The sequence below is a fragment of the Protopterus annectens genome, chromosome 15.part0 (assembly GCF_019279795.1).
Source record: "Protopterus annectens isolate FY-2018-M chromosome 15.part0, PAN1.0, whole genome shotgun sequence".
Taxonomy (NCBI): domain Eukaryota; kingdom Metazoa; phylum Chordata; order Ceratodontiformes; family Protopteridae; genus Protopterus; species Protopterus annectens.
The window spans coordinates 435,754,710-435,780,446 of record NC_056749.1 but is presented as its reverse complement, the minus strand read 5'-3'; the positions used below and the strand labels follow the sequence as shown (position 1 = coordinate 435,780,446).

The following is a 25,737-nucleotide window of genomic DNA, read 5'->3' as shown; positions in this document are numbered from 1 at the left end:
TTTATTTTTAGGAAGGCCAAGCATCAACCAATTTGAATCAACTTCTGACAGGAGCAACTGTGGTAGAAGCTGTTCCTTCAGTGCATGCAGGCCCAGAGGTTGCGGGGCTCTGAAGAATCAGGGATGTTGTGGACCATTTTTTGGCAGGCAGCCTCACCTTCCCTGAAAGGCTGACCAACTGCTCCCCTCTTGAGACCTTCGGGGGTTGTCTTGTCCCTCTACTCTCTCACATAGATGGTCATCACACAGGACAGAGATGAATTCCAGAGGTTATAATTTCCCTCCCCCAACTCCTCCAGGCCAGGCAGTGGGTGATTGTGGATTCTAATTGCATTGCAAATTCCTGGGAAGATTGACTGCTTTGCAGATAGGCTCAAGGGGGTCCATCCTGATGCTTTTTATGAGTGGTCTTGCAGTCCAGCAATGACGCAACAAATTTACAGCTGCAGGGGGCCATCCTTGCCGTGATCTGTTTGATTTCCTCATCCAATACCAAATGCCATAAAATCATTAACGTGATCCCCTCCCCCTCCTGTTGGGACAGTTCCTGAGAGACTCTTTGGTTGAGCACTGGCCTCCTAGACCACTTTATCTCTTTTTGCTCCTCCCCAAATTTCTGCAGAAAATGATAAGATGCAAAGCCACTGTAATCCTTATTGCCAACTACGGTCCCAGTCAAATTTGGTTTCTTCTTCTAAGGCTTTACCTCAGGCACCCTACCTGTGCTATGGCTCTTTGATCTCAGACAGGATCTACCATCCCACCTGTCTACAACACTGGAGCACTAGTTTTGGCATCTCAGATCCAACAAGTCGCTAGTGGACCAGCTGGGTAGATAAGTACCCTTATGGGGAAACCCATCCAATGCTTTATTTTTCTGAGAAAAGAACTGTGATTTTTCTGGAAGTTATATATATTATGCTAGGAAATGTTTTTTTTGTTATGGACTGTTATGTTTGGTAAAGGGATTTTTACTTGGAGGAATGCTTGTGTGAAATAGCTGTGTAAAAATGTTTTTGCATTTTTATGTACAATACTTATACGAAGGTCAAGATATTATGTATTGGATAAGTTTTACCTCAAAATCTTATGTTTTCTTTCAGGAAGTTTACTGACTAACCTAGGTTCCACTATCAGGCTTCTTTCACTGCTTCTCCTATTCACAAGAAGAACATTTCTCGGGAGTCTGAGTGAAAGACTGGCTTCAGCTGCTGATGGGTGACTTTTATTGTTGCTGGACTTGGCTCCTCAGACCACTCATAGTCTCTTGGTACCTGAAGTGTAGCTTCTTGGGTAACCATTAAGCATCAAGAGTTAGACAAGCCCTCAGTAGCTGTAGAGAGAGATCCATTCTTGCCCATCTTGGTGGATGAAGTCTTATTGCATAACTGGGCTAAAGTGCTGATTCCTGGGCTTGGTTTGTTCTATTCCCAGGCAGTCTCCAGGAAAAGAAAGCAAAACAAAATTAAGAAAATCTCTTTTTTTATTTCATTTTACAGGGAAGACTTGCTTGGGTTTGCCAAGGGGGTTATTCTCTGCTTTTAATGTTATAAATTGTGTTTCTTCACTGACTTCAAATGGAAAAAGAAAAGAAAAGAAAAAAATCCCTCACATTCTGATGCTGATTCCCAGTCAGAAGAGCAGCGAGTGGAAGAGGAGTGTTTTTCTTTAGTGAATATGTAGTATTAGTGTATGCTTTTCCAGCCTTTCCTCTGCTACCCAGGATCCAGAAGGATGAAAGAGTTTTGATACATTGATATGCAGCTTTTTGGAAAAGAGTGGACTCTGGTATTATAGAGGCACCAGGTTGGTCCTCTGTACATAACATTCTCAAAACGCTACGAACTGCCTACTACGTTTTCCAGGTCCAAAGCAGGCTTTGGTAGGACCATTCTCCAAGAGCTCCTGGATTCTTAAATTCCATCCACCTCCATGTGTTATCCTACGATTTGGAACTGTACCAGTTTAGGCAGTGATCAAAATGTTGAACATAGTACAGGTGTGTTTTTAAAAAAAAAAAAAAAAATAGACGTTCTGTTAGATCATTGTTGCAGTAGTTATCCTCTCCCTGTATCCCCATTCTATTTTAGGTGGATTGCCAGGGTGTGAATGTATGTATGTATGTTTTATTTTCCTTTCCTAGCATTTTGTCTTCCAGGGCTCTAGCCTTCCCTTTTGAGGCCAGAAATTTTTGAAGCTTTTGGCACCCTAACTACTGCTTTAATGCAGCTGTCCTTGAGCCCCGGAGTAGTCCGGGTGCTTCGAAAGTGCCCTGAAACTTTGAATACTGTCCAGTAGTCATGTCCTTGGTAGGCTGTAAAGCATATAGCTTAGGTACTACAGTTGTGGTTTGTTAGAATTCTACTGTTAATGACAGATTTACTTACACAGCTGTACTTTCTCCATTTTCCTTTGTGAACTTTTTCTGTTATTCTTTTTCTCCGTTTTTTTTTTTTTTTTCCAGTTTTAATGCTGCAGTTCATAAAAACTAACATCATTTTTTCTTTTTTACTTTCTAGATTCTTCTGGTTCGCAAATTGGATGGACACAATGATTTTGCATATATTCCCATATTTGTCCCACTTTGGCTTTCATTAGTAACATTAATGGCAACAACATTTGGACAGAAAGGAGGCAATCACTGTAAGTAACGTGTTGAGAAAAAAAACATTCAGTTTGTGTGTGTGTGTGTGTGTGTGTGTGTGTGTGTGTGTGTGTGTGTGTGTGTGTGTGTGTGTGTGTGTGTGTGTGTGTGTGTGTGTAATATGTGTATGAGAGAGAGAGACAGAGGGGGGGGGGAGAGTTTGTATTTGTAAATATTGGGTCATTTTAATCAACTCTGTTACTGAAATTATTAGACATGTTCTTTTGTCAGCATGTACATATGTACATGCCTTTTGAAGTTTAAAAAAAGAATGAGAGATGAGCAGTATTCAGTTTCTGTAAGCAATCTTTTTTACAGGCAAGTGCAAAGTGCTGTGCCCAAGAGTATTTTGCCATTAGGTGAATAGTAGTTCAGTAAACCTTAAGCCTGAAGGCAATGTTAATATTAAGTACTAGTTCAAAGGAGGTCCTTTCTGAACATGTGACAGTACATCACATTGTGTTTGTCTTCGTAATGTCTTTTGGGGGGCACACTCCCTGTACTTCATGAGCACGAATGAGCGGCAGCTCAGGGGCTTGAACTGGCCTGGCTGCCTATTCTGTGTAGTTATTTTTCTTGACATTTTCAGAAAACATTCAGTCTGATGTTGAGCTTCATTTATTCCTTGGCATATGGGTTTGGTTCTGAGCCTGACTCTTCCTGTGAAAACCAAATCTCTTGAGCTTAAGGCATGCCCAGAATGCTCCTCTCCAATTTACCTCAGATCTCATTTGCCTCATCTTGTGACAGGTGTGTTGCCAAATTGCTCGAGCTAAGTTCAGTTTTCTTGTTCTCTTTCAGAATTTTTTTTGTATAGCTTATGTTTTTTTTCCTTATTGTTTTATAGCTCTCATCCTTCCCTTATACCGTTTGGTGTACCCTGTGATTGCTAATGTAGTACTGTCTTCTTTTCCTGTCCTTAAAAAAAAAAAAAAAAAAGCGAGAGAAAGTAGCAGTAGTTCTAAATCTGAAGTAGTTACTTCATTTGTTCTGCAACCTGTGGGTCTCTGTACCGACCTCGGATCCGACCGGCAGCTTTCCAAGCTTCAAGATCCGAGCTCCTAGCTCCTCCCCTCTACCCATAATCCCCTGTCACCACCACACTACCTCAGATCGTTTTTGCCGCGGCTTGATCACAAGCAACTTGAGAAGAGCTCCTGAGCTTAGTAGCAGGGAAGTGAATTTTTTCTTAATTTTTCGACAAATTTAAAAAAGTGTGTGTTGAGAGAGTGTTTCTCTGCCCTTTATTATTTTCGCGCTTTGGTTTGGTTAACCCTCCCCTAGGTGTTTGGGCGTGTGAGTGTGTGTGTGTTAGAAAAAAAAGCCTTATGGCCTTCGGCCATTTTCCTAAGTGCATTGGGTGTGGCCATAAGATTTCCACAGTGCGTTATATGCCTGGGGGTTGCCCATTTGTCTTCAGACTGCCAGGTTTGCGCAGCCTTCAACCCCTGGGCTGAGGGACAGGAGGAACAGGCTTATTCTGGCGGGATTGCTTCCCCCGGAGGAGTCCTCTTCCTCCTCTCCCTCCAAGGTGCAGGCTGCCCAGGTAGCTTCGGCACCCTTGACTCCCTCGACTCAGGCTGGGACTCAACTCCCACTGTTGCCTTGAGTACGAGGGAAGTTCAGTCTTCTCCTTCTAGGAAAAAGCACAGGGAGAAGCACCGACATAAGAGGAGAGCCGAGCCTCATCCCTCGGCCCCGCCATCCAAGACTGCTAAATCGCCCACGAGGGTGTCCGGACCTTCTCCTTCTCGGCTCCGATCCCCTTCCTTCTCGCCGGAGGAGGAGCTCCGATCACCCTCGAGGTTGTCGAGGCGGCCTTCCAGGCCCGCCTCTACGACCTCCTCTAGATTTACTAGGTCTCTCTCCGACGCCGATATGGACAGGATGATGCTTCGGTTTCTGCAGACCCAAATGCAGATGGGGGTGCTCTTGCCCCCCCCCCCCCACAGAGGGTGGGGGGGGGGAGTGCAGCTTCAATATTTGCCCCGATTTCTCCTTCAACCTGGATCCGGGTTTTGGAGTCTTCGGATCCAGGCCCTTTCGGAGCTGGGGTTTTGTTGGCGCCGGTGGCCCAAGCCTTTTCGACACCGACCATACCCTCGAGTATCTCTGATCAGAGTTCTGGGGGCCGTGGGCCAGGCGTTGGATCCGTGGGAGTGGTTGCCTCTTCGGCGCCTCCTATGTTGGAGAGCACCTCCCTCTCGGATCCGACTGCTTCGGCTCCGACCCCGATCCCTATCTCTGCGCTGAGGAGACTGCTCTCGGGGCCGGAAGACAGTAGTTCTCCCTCTGCGTTCGAGGTAGTGGAGAGGGTACTGTCGAGGTCTTCCAGGTCCCCGATCTGGGCTTTGGATCCTTCCGCTCCCCCACTGCATACGGGTCTACCTTCCATCATCCTTCCATCGGGACAGCCTGCTCAGACCCTCCAGTTGGTTCCCTCGGAGGAACAAGAGGCCGTTGACGAGCCCTCTTCTGATAGTCCCACAGAAGAGGTGCCTCGTAAACGGACGTGTAAAATGAGGCACATGGACTCCCCCGAGTCCGTCACCACAGATACGGACTTAGAGGAAAGGGAAGGTTCCCCAAGGTCACCCCCCGAGGATGTCTCCTTTGGAGACATCATGGAAATGTTGCGTATTAGGGGGGGGGGGGGGGGTCTGCCCAAAAACCTTCCTCGGATGAGTCCGTATTTCTGGAGGTGTTTGAAGCAGGCCCATCTACCTCCTGGGTGTCCCCACCGGCAGATCCCCTGGTAGATCTCCTGACTACCAGGGCTTGGAAGGAGCCCGACACCGTGGAGCCTATCCCAAGCCGGCCGGATAAAATCCTTAGCCCCCCTTCAGATAGGCAGGCTTGGGCTAAAGGGTCTCCAGTTGATGCCATGTTGGTGGCTGCTGCCACTAAGAGAACTCTCCCAGGAGAGCTCCACGGTCCACCCGCCGGACAAGGAGTCCCGGGCGCTGGACCGTATAGGGAAGCGGACCTTTGCTTCAGCAACCTTCTCTGTGGGGGTGCTGAATTATATGGCGTATGTCATCAAGCTGCAATGGGATTTGATCAAGGAATACACTGCAGCTCCACCAGAGTCCATGTCGGTCGAGGACAAAACAGTGTTCTCTACTCGTATGGCCACTCTCAAGTCAATCTCAAATACGTCCATGCGGCTACTGTCTTATGCTACGGAGGGAGCCTCAAGGGCCATCGGGGCAGGTGTTGTCTTGCGACGCCACGCCTGGCTCCGCCTTTGTAATTTCACGGAACCTTTCAAGGCGTCCTTCGCGAACCCTTTGACGGCTCTTCGCTTTTTGGCAAGACCGTACGCAATACACTAGTCCAAAGCAAGAAGGACGGGAAGACTCTGTCTACCGTCTGAGTCCGCTTCTCGAGCCCCCAACGTTCCTTCTCAAGGAATCAGGGGGGGGCAAAAGAAGCTGTGGTTCCGCATGTCTCAGCAATCCTATCCAGCTTAGGACTCCACGCCCTCCAGAGGCAGAGGGGGGCAGGGTGGACGCCGGCCCAGAGGCAGAGGGGGACCTTGTAATTTCGGGTCTGGGGAGCCTTTCTCCAAGAGACCCGCGCAGCAGCCCTGAGGGCTTACCCGACTGTCCAGCTCTGGAGGCAGTCGGGGGGCGTTTAACGAAGCACCTGTCAATGTGGGAGTCCATCACAAACGATCGATGGGTGCTCCGAATTATATCCAGAGGCTACAAAATTCCCTTCCTATTTCGTCCTCCCTCAGGTGGTCGCCTCCTCGATGTCCCACCCAATCAGAGAGGCGGCGACCGTAGAGATTTCAAATTTGTTAGAAAAAAGAGCCATCCACCGGTTCCCCCCAGACCAATCCGGATCGGGCTACTACTCAAGGTTCTTTTTAGTGCCAAAAAAGACGGGGGACCTCGGGCCCATTCTAGACTTGTCCGCCCTGAACATGTTTGTCCCCAAAGAAAAGTTCCGGATGGTCACTCTACAATCTATTCTCCCCTTAATGCAGGAGAACAACTGGATGTGCTCAACAGACCTCAAAGAATGCGTACTACCACATTCTAATGGACAGACGGTCCAGGAGGATCCTCAGCTTCCGGCTAGGGGCCAGTCATTACCAGTTCAGGGTCCTTCCGTTCGGACTCACCTCAGCCCCCAGGGTGTTCACCAAAGTCATGGCAGTGGTTGCGGCCCACCTGAGGCTTCAGGTCATAAGGGTCTTTCCGTACCTAGACGACAGGCTCCTCACAGCAACCAACAGGCATCAACTTTGTATCACGAATCATGTTCTGTCTCTTGCCGACAGTTTGGGCATTTCAGTCAACATACCGAAGTCTTTACTTCATCCTGTGCAAGCATTAGATTTCATAGGAGCCAGGCTAGATTCCCGATCTTCTTGGGCCTTCTTGACCTCGGACGGGCTGTCCAGCCTCACTCCAAGTTTTGGCTCTTCTTCGCACCAAAGCTCCGTCGGCGGAGTTAGTCCTGAGAGCACTAGGCTCGATGGCAGCGGCTATCGGCCTCTCTCTCCATGCTCGCCTAAGGATGCGTATATTACTGTGGACACTCAAGTTCAATGGTCACTGTTACACCATCCATTGAATACTCCCATTCCCCTGAGCAGGGTTTGCAGGGAATCCCTCCTTTGGTGGCTTCACTCCCCAGAACTCAGGCAAGGGAGACCTTTTGTGCTTCCCCCTACTCAGACCACGTTAACCACGGATGCTTCTCGCCTAGGGTGGGGGGGGGCATTGTTTGGGCAGAAACGTCCAAGGTACGTGGACCTTGTCGGAGACCGCCTTGCACATAAATGTTCTGGAGATGAAGGGCGGTGCTTCTAGCGTTGCAGGCTCTCCAACACCTTCTACCTCTAGGAACGATTGCAATACAGACAAGACAATATGTCAGTGGTCTGGTATATAAACAAACAAGGGGGAACCAGATCCTACCCTCTTTGTCGACAAGCCATAAGAGTTTGGGAAAGTGCGATATCCACCAACCGCTTTCTGATAGCAACGCACATTCCGGCACGATCCAACATCCTGGCGGACAAATTGAGTTGAGTAATTCGCAGTCCTTACGAGTGGTGTCTCAATCCGAAAGTTGCGAAGGAGATTTTCCACAAGTGGGGTTGGCCTCGCTGCGATCTCTTTGCTACTCCCCAAAACACAAAATGCAGCGAGTTCTTCGCAATTCTTCCCCCAGAAGGGGAGAGCCCCAGAGACGCTTTGATTCATGCTTGGCCTCCCGGTCTACTCTATGCTTATCCCCCGCTTCCGCTCATGGCAAAGTTCATTCAGAAAGCCGCACGGTTGGGGAGCAAAATTATCCTCATAGCCCCATTCTGGCCTCGTCAAATCTGGTTTCCATACCTGCGGTCTCACAGTCTCTCCTCCCCTTTAATCCTGGATCCCATTCCAGATCTGATCTCGCACCCAACAGGGTGCCCAACACCGAACCTGGTAAACCTCAGGCTTGCAGCTTGGTTGATCCAGTTCCACTAATGGCAAGGACTCCCGGTATCTCGTCACCAGTGAAAACTATTCTGGTAGCGGCTCATAAACCGTCCACCAGGAAGATCTATAATAGCAAGTGGAAACGATTTTCTATCTGGGCTAACAGCCAGGGTCTCAACCCTTTTACTGTTCCGATTCCTACAGTCTTGGATTTTTTGTCCATGATATTTGAACAAGGGGCCAGTGCATCAACGGTGAAAGTACAGTTGGCAGCAATATCCCATTTTCATGTGGGAGACTGATTAGGATCCCTAGCGTCTACAAAATTGTGTAAGACATTCTTGCGTGGCGTTTTCCTTCTCAAGCCACCTGTGAAATCCGTGACTCTCCCTTGGGACTTAACCTTTGTTCTGCAAGCCTTAACGAAACCTCCTTTTGAACCTGCAGCTTCTGTACCTCTTAAATTTCTGTCCTGGAAAACAGCATTCTTGGTAGCCATAACTTCTGCTAAAAGGGTTTCAGAGCTCCAAGCTTTGTGCATGAAACCTCCCTACCTTATTTTTCACAATGACAGAGTGTCTCTCAGGACTAACCCGTCATTTTTACCAAAAGTGGTATCTGTGGCAAATATCAATCAGACTATCAATCTGCCAGTGTTTTTCAAGAATTTTCAAAATAAGGGAGAATACATGTTGCACACACTAGATGTACATACAGTTGCGTTTTTACCTGCACAGGACCAAAGACGTTCGTAAGGCTGATAAACTGTTCATGTCCTTTGCTCCTCCATCCATGGGGAAACCTATATACAAAGTGATGCTGGCTAATTGGATTTGTCAATGTATTTCTCAGGCTTACAAGGCATCGGGCAGAACAACCCCATTTAAAATTCGTGCACATTCCACACGGTCCATAGCAACTTCTGCAGCCTTCTGGTCCAGGATGCCGTTGGATGGCATATGTTCAGCAGCCACTTGGTCTTCTGCTCATACGTTTATTTCTCATAAGCTGGACATGATATCTAGAAGCAGGGCGTCCTTTGGCTCCGCGGTGCTTCGGAATATTCTTCCATAGGCCACCCAAGTTTTTGTTTAGGTAGCTGGGGACTCTGTCCCACAGGTTGCAGAACAAATGAAGTAACTACTTCAGATTTAGAAGTTGTGTACTCACCATAACGTTCCATCTGAGTAGGTACTTCATTTGTCTGCAACCACCCCACCCCCCACCCCCTGCCATCTCCCTAGCCTGTATCGGGTTTCTAGGATCATTTATGATTCTTTGAGAATAACTGAAACTGTTTATTTACAGATTTATCAGGTGATACAGCAAAACCGATCTGAGGTAGTGTGGTGGTAACAGGGGATTATGGGTAGAGGGGAGGAGCTAGGAGCTCTGATCTTGAAGCTTGGAAAGCTGCCGGTCGGATCCGAGACCCACAGGTTGCAGACAAATGAAGTACCTACTCAGATGGAACTTTATGGTGAGTACATAACTTCTACTTTGTATTTCTATTTCTCCCTGTATTTGTTTGTCTGTTTACCATCATTGGTAGCCTCCTGTACTTAGGTATTTTTATCTACCATTGTTGGTAGCCTTGCTACCCTTTTCTATTCTTGATATCTTGTTTGGCTAATTGCTTTTATAAGGTATGGCTTACAAAGTTAAAGGAGCTTCTGGTTTTAAAAAAATGTCAAGAATGTGACCATACGATTTCCAATTCCGATAGGCATTCTTTGTGTCTGTTGCTTGGGACCAGTGCACTTACAAGTGGATTGTTCAGTCTGTCATGCCTTTAGTCACCGGGCCCTGGTAGAAAGGAAAAAAAAATACTTCAAGTTGATGATTAAATCTGCTTTTGAGTAGGCCTTATCTAGTTTTCTGGTAAAAGCAAACCAAATGCATCTTCCCTTTCCTCCTCTTTGTCATCCTCCAAATTAAACAAACCAAAAAAGAAGTCGATCGGTGCCGGCTTCCCTTGGCACTGATGACCAAGAAACTGAGAACTTCGGTTCCTACCCATCTCTGTGGAACCAACAGCTTCTCCAAGGGCTACTTCGGTACCGATTTCTGCACCTAAACTGACTTCTCCACCTAAACTGACTTCTCCACCAGTGCTGAAGTTATTGGAAAAAATATTAGACCAGCCTATGGAGCAGACAGCATGGGCGCCATTGTCTTTTGTGGCACTGATATCTTTGGGTCCACCAAAGTCTCCTAAATTTTCTTTCATGGTTAGACCTAGGACTAGATATTCCCCATCTATAGTTCCCTTTGTTGGTCAGTTGCCCAATCCATTTTTTGGAAAGTCCAAAATCCCCCACAACCCAGTCAATTCGTTTCACTAAGAGCCTGACAGAAATAGGTTGAGACTGATGGGATCAGCTCCTTACGGCGAGGGGGCTTTCAGATGTTTCCTTGGTTCCGGCACATTTGGGTGCCGGCTCCCCTACTTCTGTGACCCTTCCTACTTTTGCTCCTCTGAGGCCTTGGAGATGCCAACTCCTAGTTTTCCAGCACTGACTGATGTTCTTCGTGTTTCACTGTTGCAGTCATCACACTTTGGTATTCGGGCTGACTGAGGGATACCTGCAGGCAGATAACCCGAGTCTTGGGATTTCTGCGTCGGATGCTGTCGCCTCATCCATGACGTCAGGTCATCAGGGGTATAAAACATGCAGCTGATGCCGTTACATCAGCTTTTCTTGTGAGGGAGCCCAAAGCAGAAGCAGTTAACAAGTGCTGGTCAGCAGCTACCTGAAATTTTTAATGTTCATGTTTCACTGTTGCAGTAATCACATTTGGGTTATCGGCCTGCAGTAGCCCTCAGCCGGCCTGAATATCAGAGTCTTTGGATTTCTGCATTGGATGCTGTCGCTTCTTAAATGACATCAGGTCATCAGGGGCATCAAACATGCAGCCAACGCCATTACATCAGTCTTTCTTGCCGTGCGATGCCCGAAGCAGAAGCAGTTTGCAAGTGCCGGTCTGTCGACTCCTGAAATTTTCATTTTCGAGTTTTACACCTGAAGTTTTCAAAAAGATAAGTACTCCATTGGGGATCCTTTTTTCTTGCTCTAACCGATGTCAGAAAAAAATAATGATTGTCTTGCCTGTGGAAAGCAAATACCTCAGAGATTTTCATTCTTACTGCGTCACCTGTTTAGGCCCTGAACAAGACATCCCTCGCTGTCGGTTTTGAACCTTGTGCAACACCCAAACTATTAGTCATCGGGCTATTTTTGTAGCTAAATACTTTCATTCTCGATCTCCGTACTCAGAAATGGCTTAATTAAGCCGTCCAACTACCGATCTCCCGAAAAAACGTAAGGATAAAGACAGAGACAGACCGCATAGGTCCAAAACTGCCGACACTTCCGATAAGCTAGTCGCCAGTCTGCCGGTACTCGGTGAGGACTTTTTGCAGCCCCTGATACCCGCTACTACAGATTTGCAGGCCTCTACTGAGACCCATTTGGAGTCTGGTATATTGCGAGACTATGGAACCTGCAGATGTCTCTACCTTGGATGGGTCTGGAGCCGCTGTGCAGGCCTACCGATTTTCATATCAAACCGACGACTTTGTTTCAAGCTAAAAATACCGAATTCCTCAGGCCTAAAGCTCACACTAAGCCTAGAAAACAGATGACCAAAGCGCATGCTCAGGCCCATATGCCTCAAACAAATGATGAGAATACCTGAAGACCTTATTACCTTAATGAGGGGAAGCCAGCCTTCCCCCTCTGAAACCTAGAACTGATTTTCTTTCTGATTCTTCTAGTCAGGAATCTGATATCTCTGTTCCTTCTGACTACCAGGATTTTACCGTATCTACTTATGAGGATTCTGATGCAGAGGATTCCATTCCCTCTGCTTCCGCTCCAGAAGATTTTTCTTTTGGTGAAACCTTGCATACCCTTAGGGAGCATTTCTGCTGTGAAAACCAGGACTATTCTCAATCCAAAAAGAGACTTGGGGAATTTTTAAACCTGTCTCAACACAGGCCTCTAGCTATCCCTCCTGTGCTGGAGATTGTAGATGATTTTTTCTTGGAATCCAGCCTTACCCCAGACACTTGGTTCCCGCTCGCACCTGACCGGTACTACAGAGTACCTGACTCTCTCAAATTCCTTATCAAGAATCTTACTGCAGATCCAGAGACCATTTTCCAAGGACCAAAACACATTAAGGCTACTACTGCCAAAAATCCTACCCCTTCTGATAGGGATTCTAGAGCTTTAGACAGATGGGGTAAGAAGGTATATACTTCTGCTACTTTGACCATTAGGTCTTTAAATTGCCAGTTTCATATGTTAAAGTATCAGCAGCGCATATTCTGGGCTTAAACAGAAAATGATGTTGATTCCTGACTGTGCTGAGCACAAAGATTTACAAGTTGATGCATTCTGCTGACCAAGTAGGTAAACATACTTTGCAATGTGGTGTTGATGCTATAGAAGCATCTTGCAGGGTTGCTGTCACTGAGTCTGTACTTAGAAGGCATGCTTGGCTTAAGGAACAAAACTTGCCAGATCATGTTAAAGCTAAATGACTGGATGCACCCTTACCAAGAGCGCCTTTCTGGCAGCAAAGCGGAAGTAGTCCTCAAAAGGATGGAGGAAAAAGCTAAATCTATGCAAACTGTTAAAGATTTCTTACAAGTACAGACACCTAGATTCAGTAGGCATTTGCCTTCAAAGAACTGGTCCTTTCCAGTCCCTTCCATCCTTCTCAGTCCAAACCCAGGAGCAGCAGACCACCAAGACTTCAGTCACAGGCTATGCACAGATCGAAGCATTGGGGGGGGCACTTCCAAAGCAGGGAGTAGTAAGCCACCCCGCATGTAAAAATGGCGCAATGACTTATTAACTCTACCAAGCCTTGCTCATGTACTTGCTCCCTTAGGAGGAAAGCTCGCCCTGCATGCAAAAAACTGGGAACTCATTACCTAAAACAAATGGGTTTTAAACATAGTTTCCCTAGGATACAGATTCCACTTCCAGTCACTCCCAACCCCAAGTGGATGGCCAGACCTTTCCCCAAACCAGTGGGTGGAGGCCTTAAAAACAAGTGTTCTCTCTCCTCAGTATCAGGGCTATTCAGCCTGTTCCAGCAGAACAAGGTGGTCTTCCTAAGGTTTTTATTCAAGACTGTTCCTGGTTCCCAGAAAAGAAAACTCCTGGCGTCCTATCCTGGACCTTTCTATTCTCAACACCTTTCTGGTGGTTCCAAAATTCAAAATGCTAACTCTTCAGCAGCTTCTTCCTATGCTAGCCAAGGATGCCTGGCTGGCAACTCTAGACTTAAAAGAAGCTTACTTGCACATCCCAATAAGGGAATCCTGCAGAAAATTCAGCCGCTTCAGGGCAGACTCCATGCACTATCAGTTCTCTGCACTGCCCTTTGGCTTATCTACTGCGCCCAGGGTATTTCCATTGCATTTTGCAGGCAGAGAAATATTCAGATTTACCCATATGTGGATGATTGCCTGATTCAGGCAGAGAGTCAGGACTAGCTATTACAGCACCTGGAATTTGTAAAGAGACTAATAAATTCACTGGAGTACACCATCAAGAAGAAGAAATCACACCTATTACCCTGCCAACAAATTGTATTCCTGAGAGCAAGCTTGAATACAACTTCCCAGATGGCATTCCTCACTCCAGAGAAACAAGTTCATTTGACAACCTACTTCAAACTACTGGCCACAAAAACCCATCTGTCTGCAAGGAAAAACCTGCAAGCCTTTGGGTTCATGGCGTCTTGCATTCTGTTAATTCCATATGCAAGACTGCATGTGAGGAAACTTCAATGGTATCTAAAAAGTCTATGGTATCAACATTCTCAGGACCTGGAAACAATGAATGTTCTTCGTGTTTCACTGTTGCAGTCATTACATTTGGGTAATCCTGGCAGGTTGCCCTCAGTCGGCCTGAATTCCAAAGTCTTGGGTCCTGCGTCGGCTGTCATCGCCCCTTCCCTGACGTCAGGTCGTCAGGGGTATAAAAGAAACAGCCAACGCCATTTTCGTCTTTCTTGCCGCGCGGTTCCCGAAGCAGAAGCAGTTCGCAAGTGCCGGTCGGCCGACTCCTGAGATTTTTGAGTTCGAATTTCAGATCCGAAGTCTTCTATAAAGCAAAGTACCCCATTGGGGAAACTTTTTCTTGCTCCTGAACCGATGTCAGAAAAATTTAATAATTGTATTTCTTGTGGGAGGCAAATACCTCATAGGTTCATAGGTTCATAGGTTTATACTAGGCTATCTGCCCTAAGGCATTTATAAGCCTAGCCCAAATTTTTGTGGCTTACGCCACCCCTTATATGAAAAAATACTGTGCCCATTAGTTTGTTGTGCCTCTGTCCAGCAGTGACACAGATATGATTCCCGGGGTAAACCTACGATCTCCCATCCACAGGTCTAGATTTCTCTTGAACAGAGTCAGCGAGGTGCTCTGCCTCACATGGACCGGGATTTTATTCCACAGCATAGGAAGTCTCTGAGTGATAAATCTATCCCTCCAGCACGTCCTATTTATATCCGTGCTAAGGTTTAAGTCGCTTGCTCTAGTGGTTTTGGTGGATTTGGATTTTTTGAGGTGGAGCATGTCCATTAATTCCGGGTTGGACATGGCCTTGTATGTCAGGCACATGTCATCTCTGAGCAGACGGTATGCGACTGAATAGAGCTGGAGTTTCTTCAATCTGGCAGCATATGACAGATTTTGGAGTCCCTTTATCCTTTTGGTGAGGAACTTTTGGGGTCTCCAATTGCTGCAGATGTCTGGTGAGATACATCCCGAATGGGGCATTGTACTCTATCATTGGTCTGATAAGTGAAGAGTACAGGGGAACAATGACCTCACTAGATCTGGATGTGAATCCCTTCATGATCAGGTGGGCAATGTAGAAGGTCTTTCTAACCACTTTAGCAATGTGAGTGTCAAAAGAAAGGCCACTGTCAACCTGGGTCCCCAGGTCCCTGATAACCTCTTCTGTGCTTAGTGGATTGCCACCTATATGGTAGCTTGGGGTTACCTTGTTTTTCCTGAAGGGTATGACTATACATTTTTTGGCGTTTAACTTCAGGCCATGGCTCTGGCACCAGCTATCTGTTTCCGTGAGTCCCTTCTGAAGGATAGCCGTGTCTGATGCACTTTCCACTATGGCGCCCAGTTTGCAGTCGTCTGCAAACTTTGTCAGCCAAAGTCCTCCCATGTTGGCCTGTACTTCTGAGAAGTAGATGCCAAACAATAGGGGGCCAAGGACCGAGCCCTGTGGGACACCACTTGTGACCGGCTTGGAGTCTGACACAGCACCAGCAACTCTAACCCTGTGGGTTCTGTCCTTAATCCAGTTTGCAACCCATCTTGTGACATATGGGTTTACATTTAAGCTGGTAAGTTTTTCTACAATACCCGAGTGGGGTATTGTGTCGAAAGCCTTGCAAGGTCAAGGTAGGCTGTATGGACTGTCTTTCCTCATCAATGGCCTTGGTGACTGTTTCAAGAAGTCGACCAAGTTCAAAAGGCATGATCTTCCCTTGACAAAGCCAAACTGGGTCGGGTCCAATGTCTGCAAGTCCCCTATATCTTTGTTTATGAGCTCCATTATGATCCTCTCCATAGCTTTGCAGACTAGACTTGTTAAGCTTATGGGGCGGTAATTACCAGGGTCCGTGAGGCGCCTTTGTAGAGTGGGACCACAGTTGCCGACGCCACTCCTTGGGCACGTATCCTGTGGTAAGGCTGAGATTAAACAGCTGCCTTATGTGCGGGTTTAATTCCTCATTTAGCTCGTAGCACACAGCCGGGGACACCACCGGTCCCATTGATGCTGTGTTTTTAGCTTTAGAGAGCAGCTTTCACCTGCGCATTTGAGATGTCCGGGAGGCTACACTCGGCTGGGATAGTTATCTCTCCTTTAGGGGAGAGGGGTGAAGTTTGCACTGAACCTGTCTGCCAGTATGTTGGCAATGTCTGTGGGTTCAGTGATTTTTGTATCATTTTGGACTAATTCTGAGCATATCTGGGAGTTTCCACCCAGGTTCCTAACATAGCTGAAAAAGGCCTTATGATTGTCCTTTGAATCCATGGCAATTTTTCTCTCAAAATTGGCCTTAGTTGATTTTGAGTGCTCGTATTTTTTTACTATTAATGATCAGGGGTGACTTCCCTTTTATGGATTTTGTTCTATCATGTAATAGCTTTCTCCTCTTATTGTAAAGTTTGTTAATGGCTGGGGTCCACCAGACTGGACGTTTGCCCTTTGTGGAAAGAGTCTTGGTTTTATTTGGGATTGCCTGATCCATGCAGTCCTGGAGGTGTTCATAGAAGGCATTTGTAAGGGCTTCCGCAGCTTGGGTTGTGGTTTCCTCTGGCTCAGGGGCCTTGAAGGATACCACACCAGTCTTGAGTAGTGTGAAGTTTGCTTTAGAGAAGTTCTTCACTATGGTCTTTTGCTGGGGGTGGGGCGGGGATGTGGATTTCCAGTGAGATTAGTTTATGATCAGATCTCACCAATGAGGGATATACTTCCGGTGTGGAGCATTTTGTCCCCATGTTTGTGACAATGAGATCTAGTATATTTTCTCCTCTCGTGGGAACAGTGACTAGCTGTTCCATGGCATTTGAATTTATGAACTCCAGGAACCGTTGGGCTAGAAAGTTAGGGCTTGAGTAATGTTCCCAGTCTATATTCGGGTAGTTGATCACCCAATATGATGGTGTTTGGAGATACATTTATACCCTCCAGTGTCTTCAGGAAGGCTGTGTGGGGTTCCTGAGTTTGAGAGGGTGGCCTGCAGCATGCTACAATTTGTAGAGCAGTTTTGCCTATGGTTAGTTGCACCTGGATGGTTTCGAAGCTTAGATGCGTTGCCACCAACCTGGAGGTGTGGGTATCCTTTATGAATATGGATACACCCCTCCTTTTGTGGTGTGGTCCGGGTTTTGGGGCGGAACGCATGATATGAGGTAAAACCTAATAGTGCCGGGGTGCTCTCAGGAGCCTTGAACCAGGTTTCAGTTACAGCACAGACATCGATGTTCTCCATACTGAGAAGGGCCTCGAGTGCGTGCATTTTGAGATTTAGACTTCTGGCATTGAGCAGCATTACCCTCAGTTTCTTCCCATTTTTGTTTTCTAGGGTGGTAGGTTTAGAATTTGAGCCTTGCCTAAAAAGGCACTATGGGGTGGCAAGAGCCTTAGCCAATATCCGAATCCCAGGGTGACAGGTGCAAGCCGTCCCTTGCGAAGCAGCGTGGCTTGTCAAGCATGTCATCCCAGGCAGACAGACACTGGATCCCTTTGAATGACACCAGACATTAAGCCAATTGTTAAAGCTGATCATCTTGTCTCTATATTGTGGCATCATTCTTGGTGAAGGAAGGATACTGCTCAGGGTTAGGGTCATACCTGCCTGGGCACATAATCAGAGAGCTCCTCTATGTCTCTTTTCATGTAGTCCAGGGAGGTACGTCTCAGGTCGTTCACACCAGCATGGACAATGACTGTCATATTTGTACTTGCCGTGGAGTGACCCGAGTGCTTGTGTTATGTGGCGGATTCTAGCGCCCGATAGGCAGCTTACTGTGACCCTCTCCTTGTTCAGCCTGGTGAGTGGGACGTCAGTGTGTCTGACTATGGAGTCACCTATGACAAGTATGTTTGGTGTTGTATTTGGCCTTAAGGGCTGTGACTGCTTTGCACACTGCTTTTGTGGTTTGTGTTGCTTGTGGGGTGTCTTGAGGTAGCAGTTGTTTGGGTGTCTGCTTTGGAGGCCTCTGCTGTTTAGGTAAATTTTTACTCAGAGCCTGCGAGTATGTCTTTGTGTGTTTATGTGTTTGATTCAGTGGAGTGGTAGCATTATGTGAGGCTGGTTTTGTGGTGTGTGTAGTTGCCTTCTCCTCCTGTCTGGTCTTGCCAGTCCTGAGTTGAGAGAGCTCAGCCTCCAGTTTGGCTAAATAGCTGCATCTCTCGCAAGTATTTGTGTTATGTGGGAGGAGGAGAGGGTTGTCTGTGTACATGAGGCAGTTATAACATTGCCTCAAGATTCCCAGATTCACCAGCTGGACCGGAGAGGAGATTGACAACTGACCTTTGGACATGCTAGAATAATATTGGGAAATCCTTAATTGAAAACAAGGGCCAGTGGGGAGTGAGGGTGTAGTGCTTTTAATTTTTAGTGCTGACTTATATAATTGCTTTAGTGAGCAAGTGCCAGGTAACTTGAGTGCAATGTGTTACAAGTAACTAAATGCAAAAGCGACAAACAGTAACTTTCTTTCAAGTGAAACAAGGAAATAAGTACAGTAAGCAATGCAGATATCACTAGTGATCCACAGAAGCTGAGAAGTTGCGTATTAGGTGGAATTAGCTTCCAGGAAATAACAAGCAAACAAACAACAAGCATATAAACAAAGCTAGATTCAGCAGGCCTGGATCTAGTCTATGCTAGAGCAAACAAGGTGAACCAATTTCAGTAAGATACAGTTCAAATATTCAGGCACTATAAACCTTTAACCAGAAATTCCCAGCTCAGAAGGGCAGAGTCCAGCCTCTTCTCCCACAAGAGTGCAGACCACGAACCTTCTTAATGTAAAATAACTGGCCTGAAGCCCAAGTGCCTAAACCAGAACTAATACACTTGGACACTGGGCTCTCAATCAGCAGTTCCCAACTTAGAAGGATGAAAGCTACCTGTCCTGCCACCACAGTGCTTGCCACAAACCTTCCTAATGTAAAACAACTGGTCTGAAGCCCAAGTGCTTAATCCAAAAGACTTGAATGATAGCTACACTTTAATCAAGTTACAACCAAGCAGTAATAAATACCATTGAATACTTTAGAGAATGTCTGGATTAGTGCTCAAGTTACACAAACAAAGCTAGATCCAGCAGGCCCGAATCCAGTCTATGCCACAGCAAACAAGGCGCACCAACTTCAGTAAGAAACAGTTCAGATATGCATGCACTATAAGCCTTTAACCAGAAATTCCCAGCTCAGAAGGGCAGAGTCCAGCCTCTCCTCCCACAAGAGTGTAGACCACGATCCCTCTTAATGTAAAATAACTGGCTTGAAAGCCCAAGTGCTTAAACCAGAATTAATACACTTTTAGAATAACAGACACTGAGCCCTCAATCAGCAGTTCTCAACCTAGAAGTCATAAGGACTTTCATTCTTACTGTATTCCTTGCCTAGGCCCTGATCATAATTTTCTGGATTGTTGGTTTTGTGCTAGATTTAACCAATGCACTATCAAGTCTCTGTATGATTTTGCTTTAAACTACTTTGGACGCAGATTTAATTATCCAGAAATGCCAGAAAGCCATCCGACTACAAAAAACGCAAAGACAAAGAAAATGAAAGACAGCCGAGGCCCAAAACCGATGACGAAGCTTCTCCCAAGCCAGTTGCCGATTCGCTGGTTCTCAGTGAGGCGCTTTCGCAGCCCCTGATGACCGCTACTTTGGAGTCTCAGACCGCTACCGGCTCCCACGTAGAGTAGGCCATGCCGCTGGAAACTCAAGGTATTGGAGCCTCGGATGCTAATCCTTCAGATGGGTCTGGAGCCGCTGAGCAGGCACCGGCTTCTGAGGGTGTATTCAGACCCAAACATCTATCCATTAAACTGACTTCAAAGGCAAAGAAGCAACCTCAAGAGCCACGTGGACAGGCCTCCATGCCCAAAAAACAGGTGCTCAAAATAGCCGAAGACTTGATTACGGGTTCCCATCCCCCTCCTGATAAGAGGCCTAGGCAAAAGACGGACTATGAATCTTCAGATCAGGTTTCCATTTCTTCTGATTTCTCTTCTGATCAGGAATATTCTTTTCCCCCCATGAGGATTCTGATGCTGAAGAATCCATACCTTCAGCTTCTCCTCCTGAGGATTATTCTTTTGGGGAAACCTTGCATACCATGAGGGAGCATTTCCACTGGGAGAGCCAAGATTTTTCAGAGTCTAAAAAGAGGCTCAGGGATTTCCTGTTACTACCTCAGCACAAGCCACTAGCCATCCCTCCTGTGTTAGACATTGTAGTTGTGTTTTCGGAGTCGAGCCTTACCCCAACTCCTTACCTCCAGCTCCTGTTAAGCCTGACAGATATTACAGGGTTCCTGACTCACATAAATTCTTTTTTAAAAACCCTGCTGCAGACCCAGAAACTATTTCTCAGGGTCCCAAGGGTGATACGGCTTTCGCTGCAAAAAACCCTACCCCTTCTGATAGGGATTCTAGGGCACTGGATAGATGGGGGGAAAAAAGGTTTACACATCTGCTACCTTGGCTATAAGGGCCTTAAACTGTCAGTTTCATATGCTCAGATATTAACATGTCGTGACATTGCTTAAACAGAAAATGTTAAATTCTGAATGTGCAGAAAACAAGGAAATGCAGCCTCCTGCAGGGCCTCAGTTACAGGTTCTGTAATTAGAAGGCATGCTTGGTTAAAGGAACAAAATCTGCCTGATCATGTTAGTTAAATTATTAGATGCACCTTTACAGCATAATTCTTTGTTTGGTGTTAAGGCAGAAGAAGAGTTAAAGAAAATGGAGGACAAGGCTAAATCTATGCAAACAGTCAAATATTTCTTACAAGTACAGCCACCTAGGTTTAGTAGACACTGGCCAACAAAGAATTGGTCCTTTCCAGTGTCAGACAGACCTCAAAGGGGCAGACCCAGATGCCCTAGAGGCAGATCCCAGGCTCAAGGTTCATACAGGTCAAAGCAATGGGGTGCTTCTACCTTCAAAAGTGGAGAAGACAAATCACAACCTTACAGGAAACAGTCCCAATGACTTCCCCCTGCCTGCACCAAGCACTTATTTACTGGCAGCACCCTTAGGGGGAAAATTAACACTTTTCCACAAAATTGGCACATTATAACCCAGGACAAGTGGGTTCTAAATATAGTGTCACAAGGCTACAAGTTCCATTTCCATACCCTGCCAAAGACAAACGGCTGGCCAGATCTGCCAAAAAAATCAATGGGCAGAGGCACAAAAACAAGTCTCATCCCTCATGGACATGAGGGCCATTCAACAAGTACCAGAGCAAGAGAAGGGACAAGGATTTTACTCAAGACTGTTCTTGGTACCCAGAAAGGACAAAGCCTGGAGACCAATACTGGACCTATCTGTTTTGAACACATTCCTGGATATACCAAAATTCAAAATGTTGACTTTGCAGCAGCTTCTGCCCATGCTGGGCAAGAATGCTTGGCTTGTGACTTTAGACCTAAAAGAGGCATACCTGCATGTCCCAATCACAGTCATGCAGAAGATACCTCAGATTCAAGGCTGACATAATGCATTACCAATTCTCTGCACTGCCCTTTGGCTTATCTACTGCGCCCAGGGTCTTTACAAAGTGCCAGGCACCAGTAATTGCATTCTGCAGACAAAGAGGAATACAAATGTATCCTTACTTGGACGACTGTCTAATTCAAGCAGAGAACAAGGACATACTTCAGCATCTGGCATTTGTGAAAAGACTTCTAACATGCCTAGGGTGCACAGTCAATAAAAAGAAATCAAAACTAGTACCCTCTCAAGATAATATTCCTGGGTGCAAGCTTAAATACAACTGCCCAGATGACTTATCTAACGCCAGACAAACAAAGGCAACTGACTACCTATTTCAAAAGGTTGGCAACAAAGGCCCAGTTATCTGCAAGAAAAATTCTGCAGGCTTTGGGCTTCATGGCATCCTGCATCCTACTAATTCCATATGCAAGACTGCATATGAGGAAACTTCAATGGTACCTAAAAAGTGTTTGGACTCAACAGTGCCACAGCCTGGAAACAGTTATTACTCTCATTCCCTGCTTGCAACAGGAGTTTCAATGGTGGGCGAAGGCTTGTCACCAGAACAAGGGACAGCCATTCACATTACCCCCAGCCAGGCAGATACTAACAACAGATGCTTCAGATTATGCCTGGGGGCCCACATGGCAGGAAGACGCATTCAGGGCACATGGTACTCAAACCAAATGCATCTACATATCCATCAAAAGGAGATGCTAGCTGTTCAAAATGCCCTGACAGCCTACAAGGACCTACTTCATCCGGGACAACTACTGACAGACAACACCACGGTCATGTGGTATATAAACAAGCAGGGGGGCACACATTCTTACCCCCTTTGCAGACTAAACATGACTTTGTGGGACACAGCATTGACTTACCAAGCACATCTGCAGGCACAATTCCTGCCAGGAAAGGAAAACACTCTGGCAGACTAAGCAAAAACCTCATGGATCCCCATGAGTGGCAGCTGGATCCACAAGTCTTCAGCATGATAACAAGGAAATGAGAATGCCCCGACATAGATCTATTTGCCTCCCCTCACAACTACCAACTAAAAAGATTCTGCACAAGGACTTATCACAGGCAAGCATTGAAAGTGGACGCCCTATCAGTATATGCCTTTCGCCTTTCCTCCACTGCCTCTTCTCCCCAAAGTACTCCTAAAGGTTAGACAAGAGAAGCTAAAGATGATACTGATTGCCCCAGACTGGCCACGCCAGTACTGGCATTCAATACTAAAGAACTTGTCTCAATGCCCAGTTTGGACCTTACCTCAAATACCTCATCTACTGTCCCAGCAAAACAATCTGAGCCTGCACAGCCAAATCAGTACTTTAAACCTGGCAGCATGGCGGATAATGTAGGCATACAAAACACACCTCTCAGTAAAGCTGTGATGGATGCCATTTTGGAAGCCAGAAGGCCCAGTACTAGAAAATCGTATGCTGGAAAATGGAAGAGATTCTGTGCTTGGAACCAGGCACAAGGAACTGATACAGCTGTTCCAAATATTCCTCAGATTTTGCAATACTTAACTGAGATGCTGGACAAAGGCCTATCTTTTTCATCAATTAAAATTCATGCATCTGCCATTTCGGCTCATTACAATACAGAGCCACCAATCTTTTCTCATCCTTTATTAAAGCAGTACCTCAGAGGAGCCAAAAGCTTAAGGCCTCCAAGGAGATCCCCAATGCCTGCATGGGACCTCAACTATGTCTTGGAAAAACTCACCCTGCCTCCTTCTGAGCCAGCTGCTACAGCTGACATAAAGTTTTTATCTTGGAAAACAGCTCTGCTCCTAGCAATAACTTCTGCAAGATGTGTTTCAGAGCTTCAGGCACTCATGGCTGTGGAACCTTTTATCATGTTTTATCCAGACAGGGTCTCTCTGAGGACAAACCCAACATTTATGCCCAAGGTGGTGTTCAGTGTGGCTCTTAACCAAACTATTCATCTGACAACTTTTTATCCAAATCCACAGAACAAGGGGGAGAGAATTCTGCATTCTTTGGACGTACACAGACAACTTAGAGTCTACTTGGACAGAACCAAAGTTTTCAGGAAGACAGAGCAATTGCTAGTAGCATATGCTGCAGGATCACAAGGAAAGGCTATCTCAAAGCAGACTATTTCAAAGTGGATAGGGCACTGCATTCGTTTCTGCTATTTACACCATGGGAAGCCAGTGCCTAAGGGCATTAAGCCACATTCAACCAGAGCTGCAGCCACTTCAGCAGCCTTTCTCAGGGGAGTACCAACCAAAGACATATGAGGCTGCTACTTGGAGTTCAGTGCACACCTTTACAAAGCACTATCATCTGCCACTCTACTCTAAATTCAGGCAGGCTTTGCCATGCAGTTCTGCAGGGCCCCGTAGCCGCTCCTAATGCTGTTTAGCTCCGGGCTCCCAACCATAGCTTTGGGACTCTACCCAAATGTAATGACTGCAACAGTGAAACACGAAGAACATAGTACAGTTGTGTACACTTACCATAAATGTAGATGTTAGAGTATATTCACTGTTGCAGTCCAGGTTACCCACCCGCCATCCCCATTTTTTCTGCTGGAACTTTTCTTTCCTTCTCTGATTTTATACAACCTATGTGGTGTATTTGCTTGTAGAGGAACATGAAGTTTATATTGGTGTATGTATGTATGTGTGTGTGTGTGTATATATATATATATATATATATATATATATATATATATATATATATCTATATATCTATATATATATAGATATATTTATGCTACCCTTTTAGGGGGCATCTTGACATCTGGGGCAAGAAAAACTGAAGAAAATGGCGTAGGCTGCTTCTTTTATACCCCTGACGTCAGGGAAGGGGCGACAGTGGCCGACGCAGGACCCAGGACTTTGGAATTCAGGCCAACTTAGGGCAACCTGCCAGCAGGATTACCCAAATGTAATGACTGCAACAGTGAATACACTCGAACATCTACATTTATGGTAAGTGTACACAACTGTACTTTGCAAAACTTAGGGAGCCTGTAACCAGAAAAGTAACTAGAGATCCTATACAGATATCTTTATATTTTAAATTTTATGAAAATTTGTATAGAGGAGTGTGAAAACCAAGAGAAGGTAAAAATGGAAATCTTTATGGGAGACTTAATCATGCCAAGGTGAGAGGCAGTTGAGGTGGAACAGATAACTAATGTAGGAAGAAAGAGATAAAAATTGTGATGTATAACCATTCAGGAGGGAACTTTCCAAGAACAGACTGTATTCTGTGGAAGTTTGGAGGTTGGAAGGTAAGAAAGTGGTACAGATGTGGATAGGGTGAAGTACCAGCATCTTGGAAGAAGTCTGTGATAGTCGTATTACCCAAAAATGTAGACCCCAGCTTTGTCAAAACCCATTTCAGTTTTAAACTGTTATAAAATATTTGACTATACTAGCTAAGGGGAGTAGCAAATCTATTGCCAAAATGGATAGATGTGCGTCATGGGGGGTTATTTGACAACATTAGTGGAACACTAATGATTGATAGGGAAGTAGAGTGTAAGAAAATGCTGCTATTGCTGCTAATTCATGTTGCAAAGAAGGCATTTGGTGGAGCAAGCTGGAATGTTATGAGCAGGGCATAGCATTTGTATTCACTGATAGCATAATAGAGTTATCAGAGGACAAGTAAAGGGTCAAAGGCAAGAATTAAGGTGGATGGGTTCCTCTCTGGCTGGCTGTGTTTGAACAGATGAACCATGCAAGGGTGTCCTCTTTCTCCTTTACTTGCTTTGTACGTGGAGCCATTGGCAAAAGAAAACATGGGGCTCTCAAATTCAAGAATATAATTGCTATAATAATCAAGAAGAGTTAATTTTATTCTAATATTGTTTGTACTTTATAAATCCAGGAGAGGAAATGTTTGTGTTGTGGTGCATTTTAGTTTTAGGACTTTTCAGTGCGTAAAGTAAATGAAGATTAAACAAAGGCTGTGGTGGTAATCTATGTACCCACACATGAATTGGTTCAGGAATGCTCATACTTATGGGGATAAGTTAAGATGAAGTATTTAGATGTATGGATTAAAAAAGAATTATGTTATGGCAGCCAAGGATGTTTGGAAAGAGATTAAGCAAAAGATGTTACAAAAAATGAAGTTGGAAGCTCTTGATTATGGAAATGGTTAATAAGATACAAGTAGTGAAAATGTTTTTTAATCCCTTTAGATGTTCTTCATCTCACATTGCTGCAGTCCTAACACTTGGGGTAGTCCGCTGTCCCAGTCGGCCCGAATACCAAAGTATAAGGCTGACGTCGGTCAAGGCGCATTTGACTGACATCAGGACGTCAGGGTACAAATGCGCATGACCGACGTCCT

The 25,737-nt window shown here is 45.8% G+C and overlaps 1 protein-coding gene across 2 annotated transcripts in view; it reads left to right on the top strand.

The window, feature by feature from the left end:
- The window catches only part of TMEM185A (transmembrane protein 185A), a 483,347-nt gene that overhangs the window by 415,647 nt on the left and 41,963 nt on the right, over positions 1-25,737 (top strand). For both annotated transcript variants that reach the window (XM_044057176.1, XM_044057175.1), the window contains exon 6: positions 2,520-2,643. In XM_044057176.1, the coding sequence (XP_043913111.1) occupies positions 2,520-2,643 (124 nt within the window). The remainder of the gene's footprint in view (positions 1-2,519; positions 2,644-25,737) is intronic.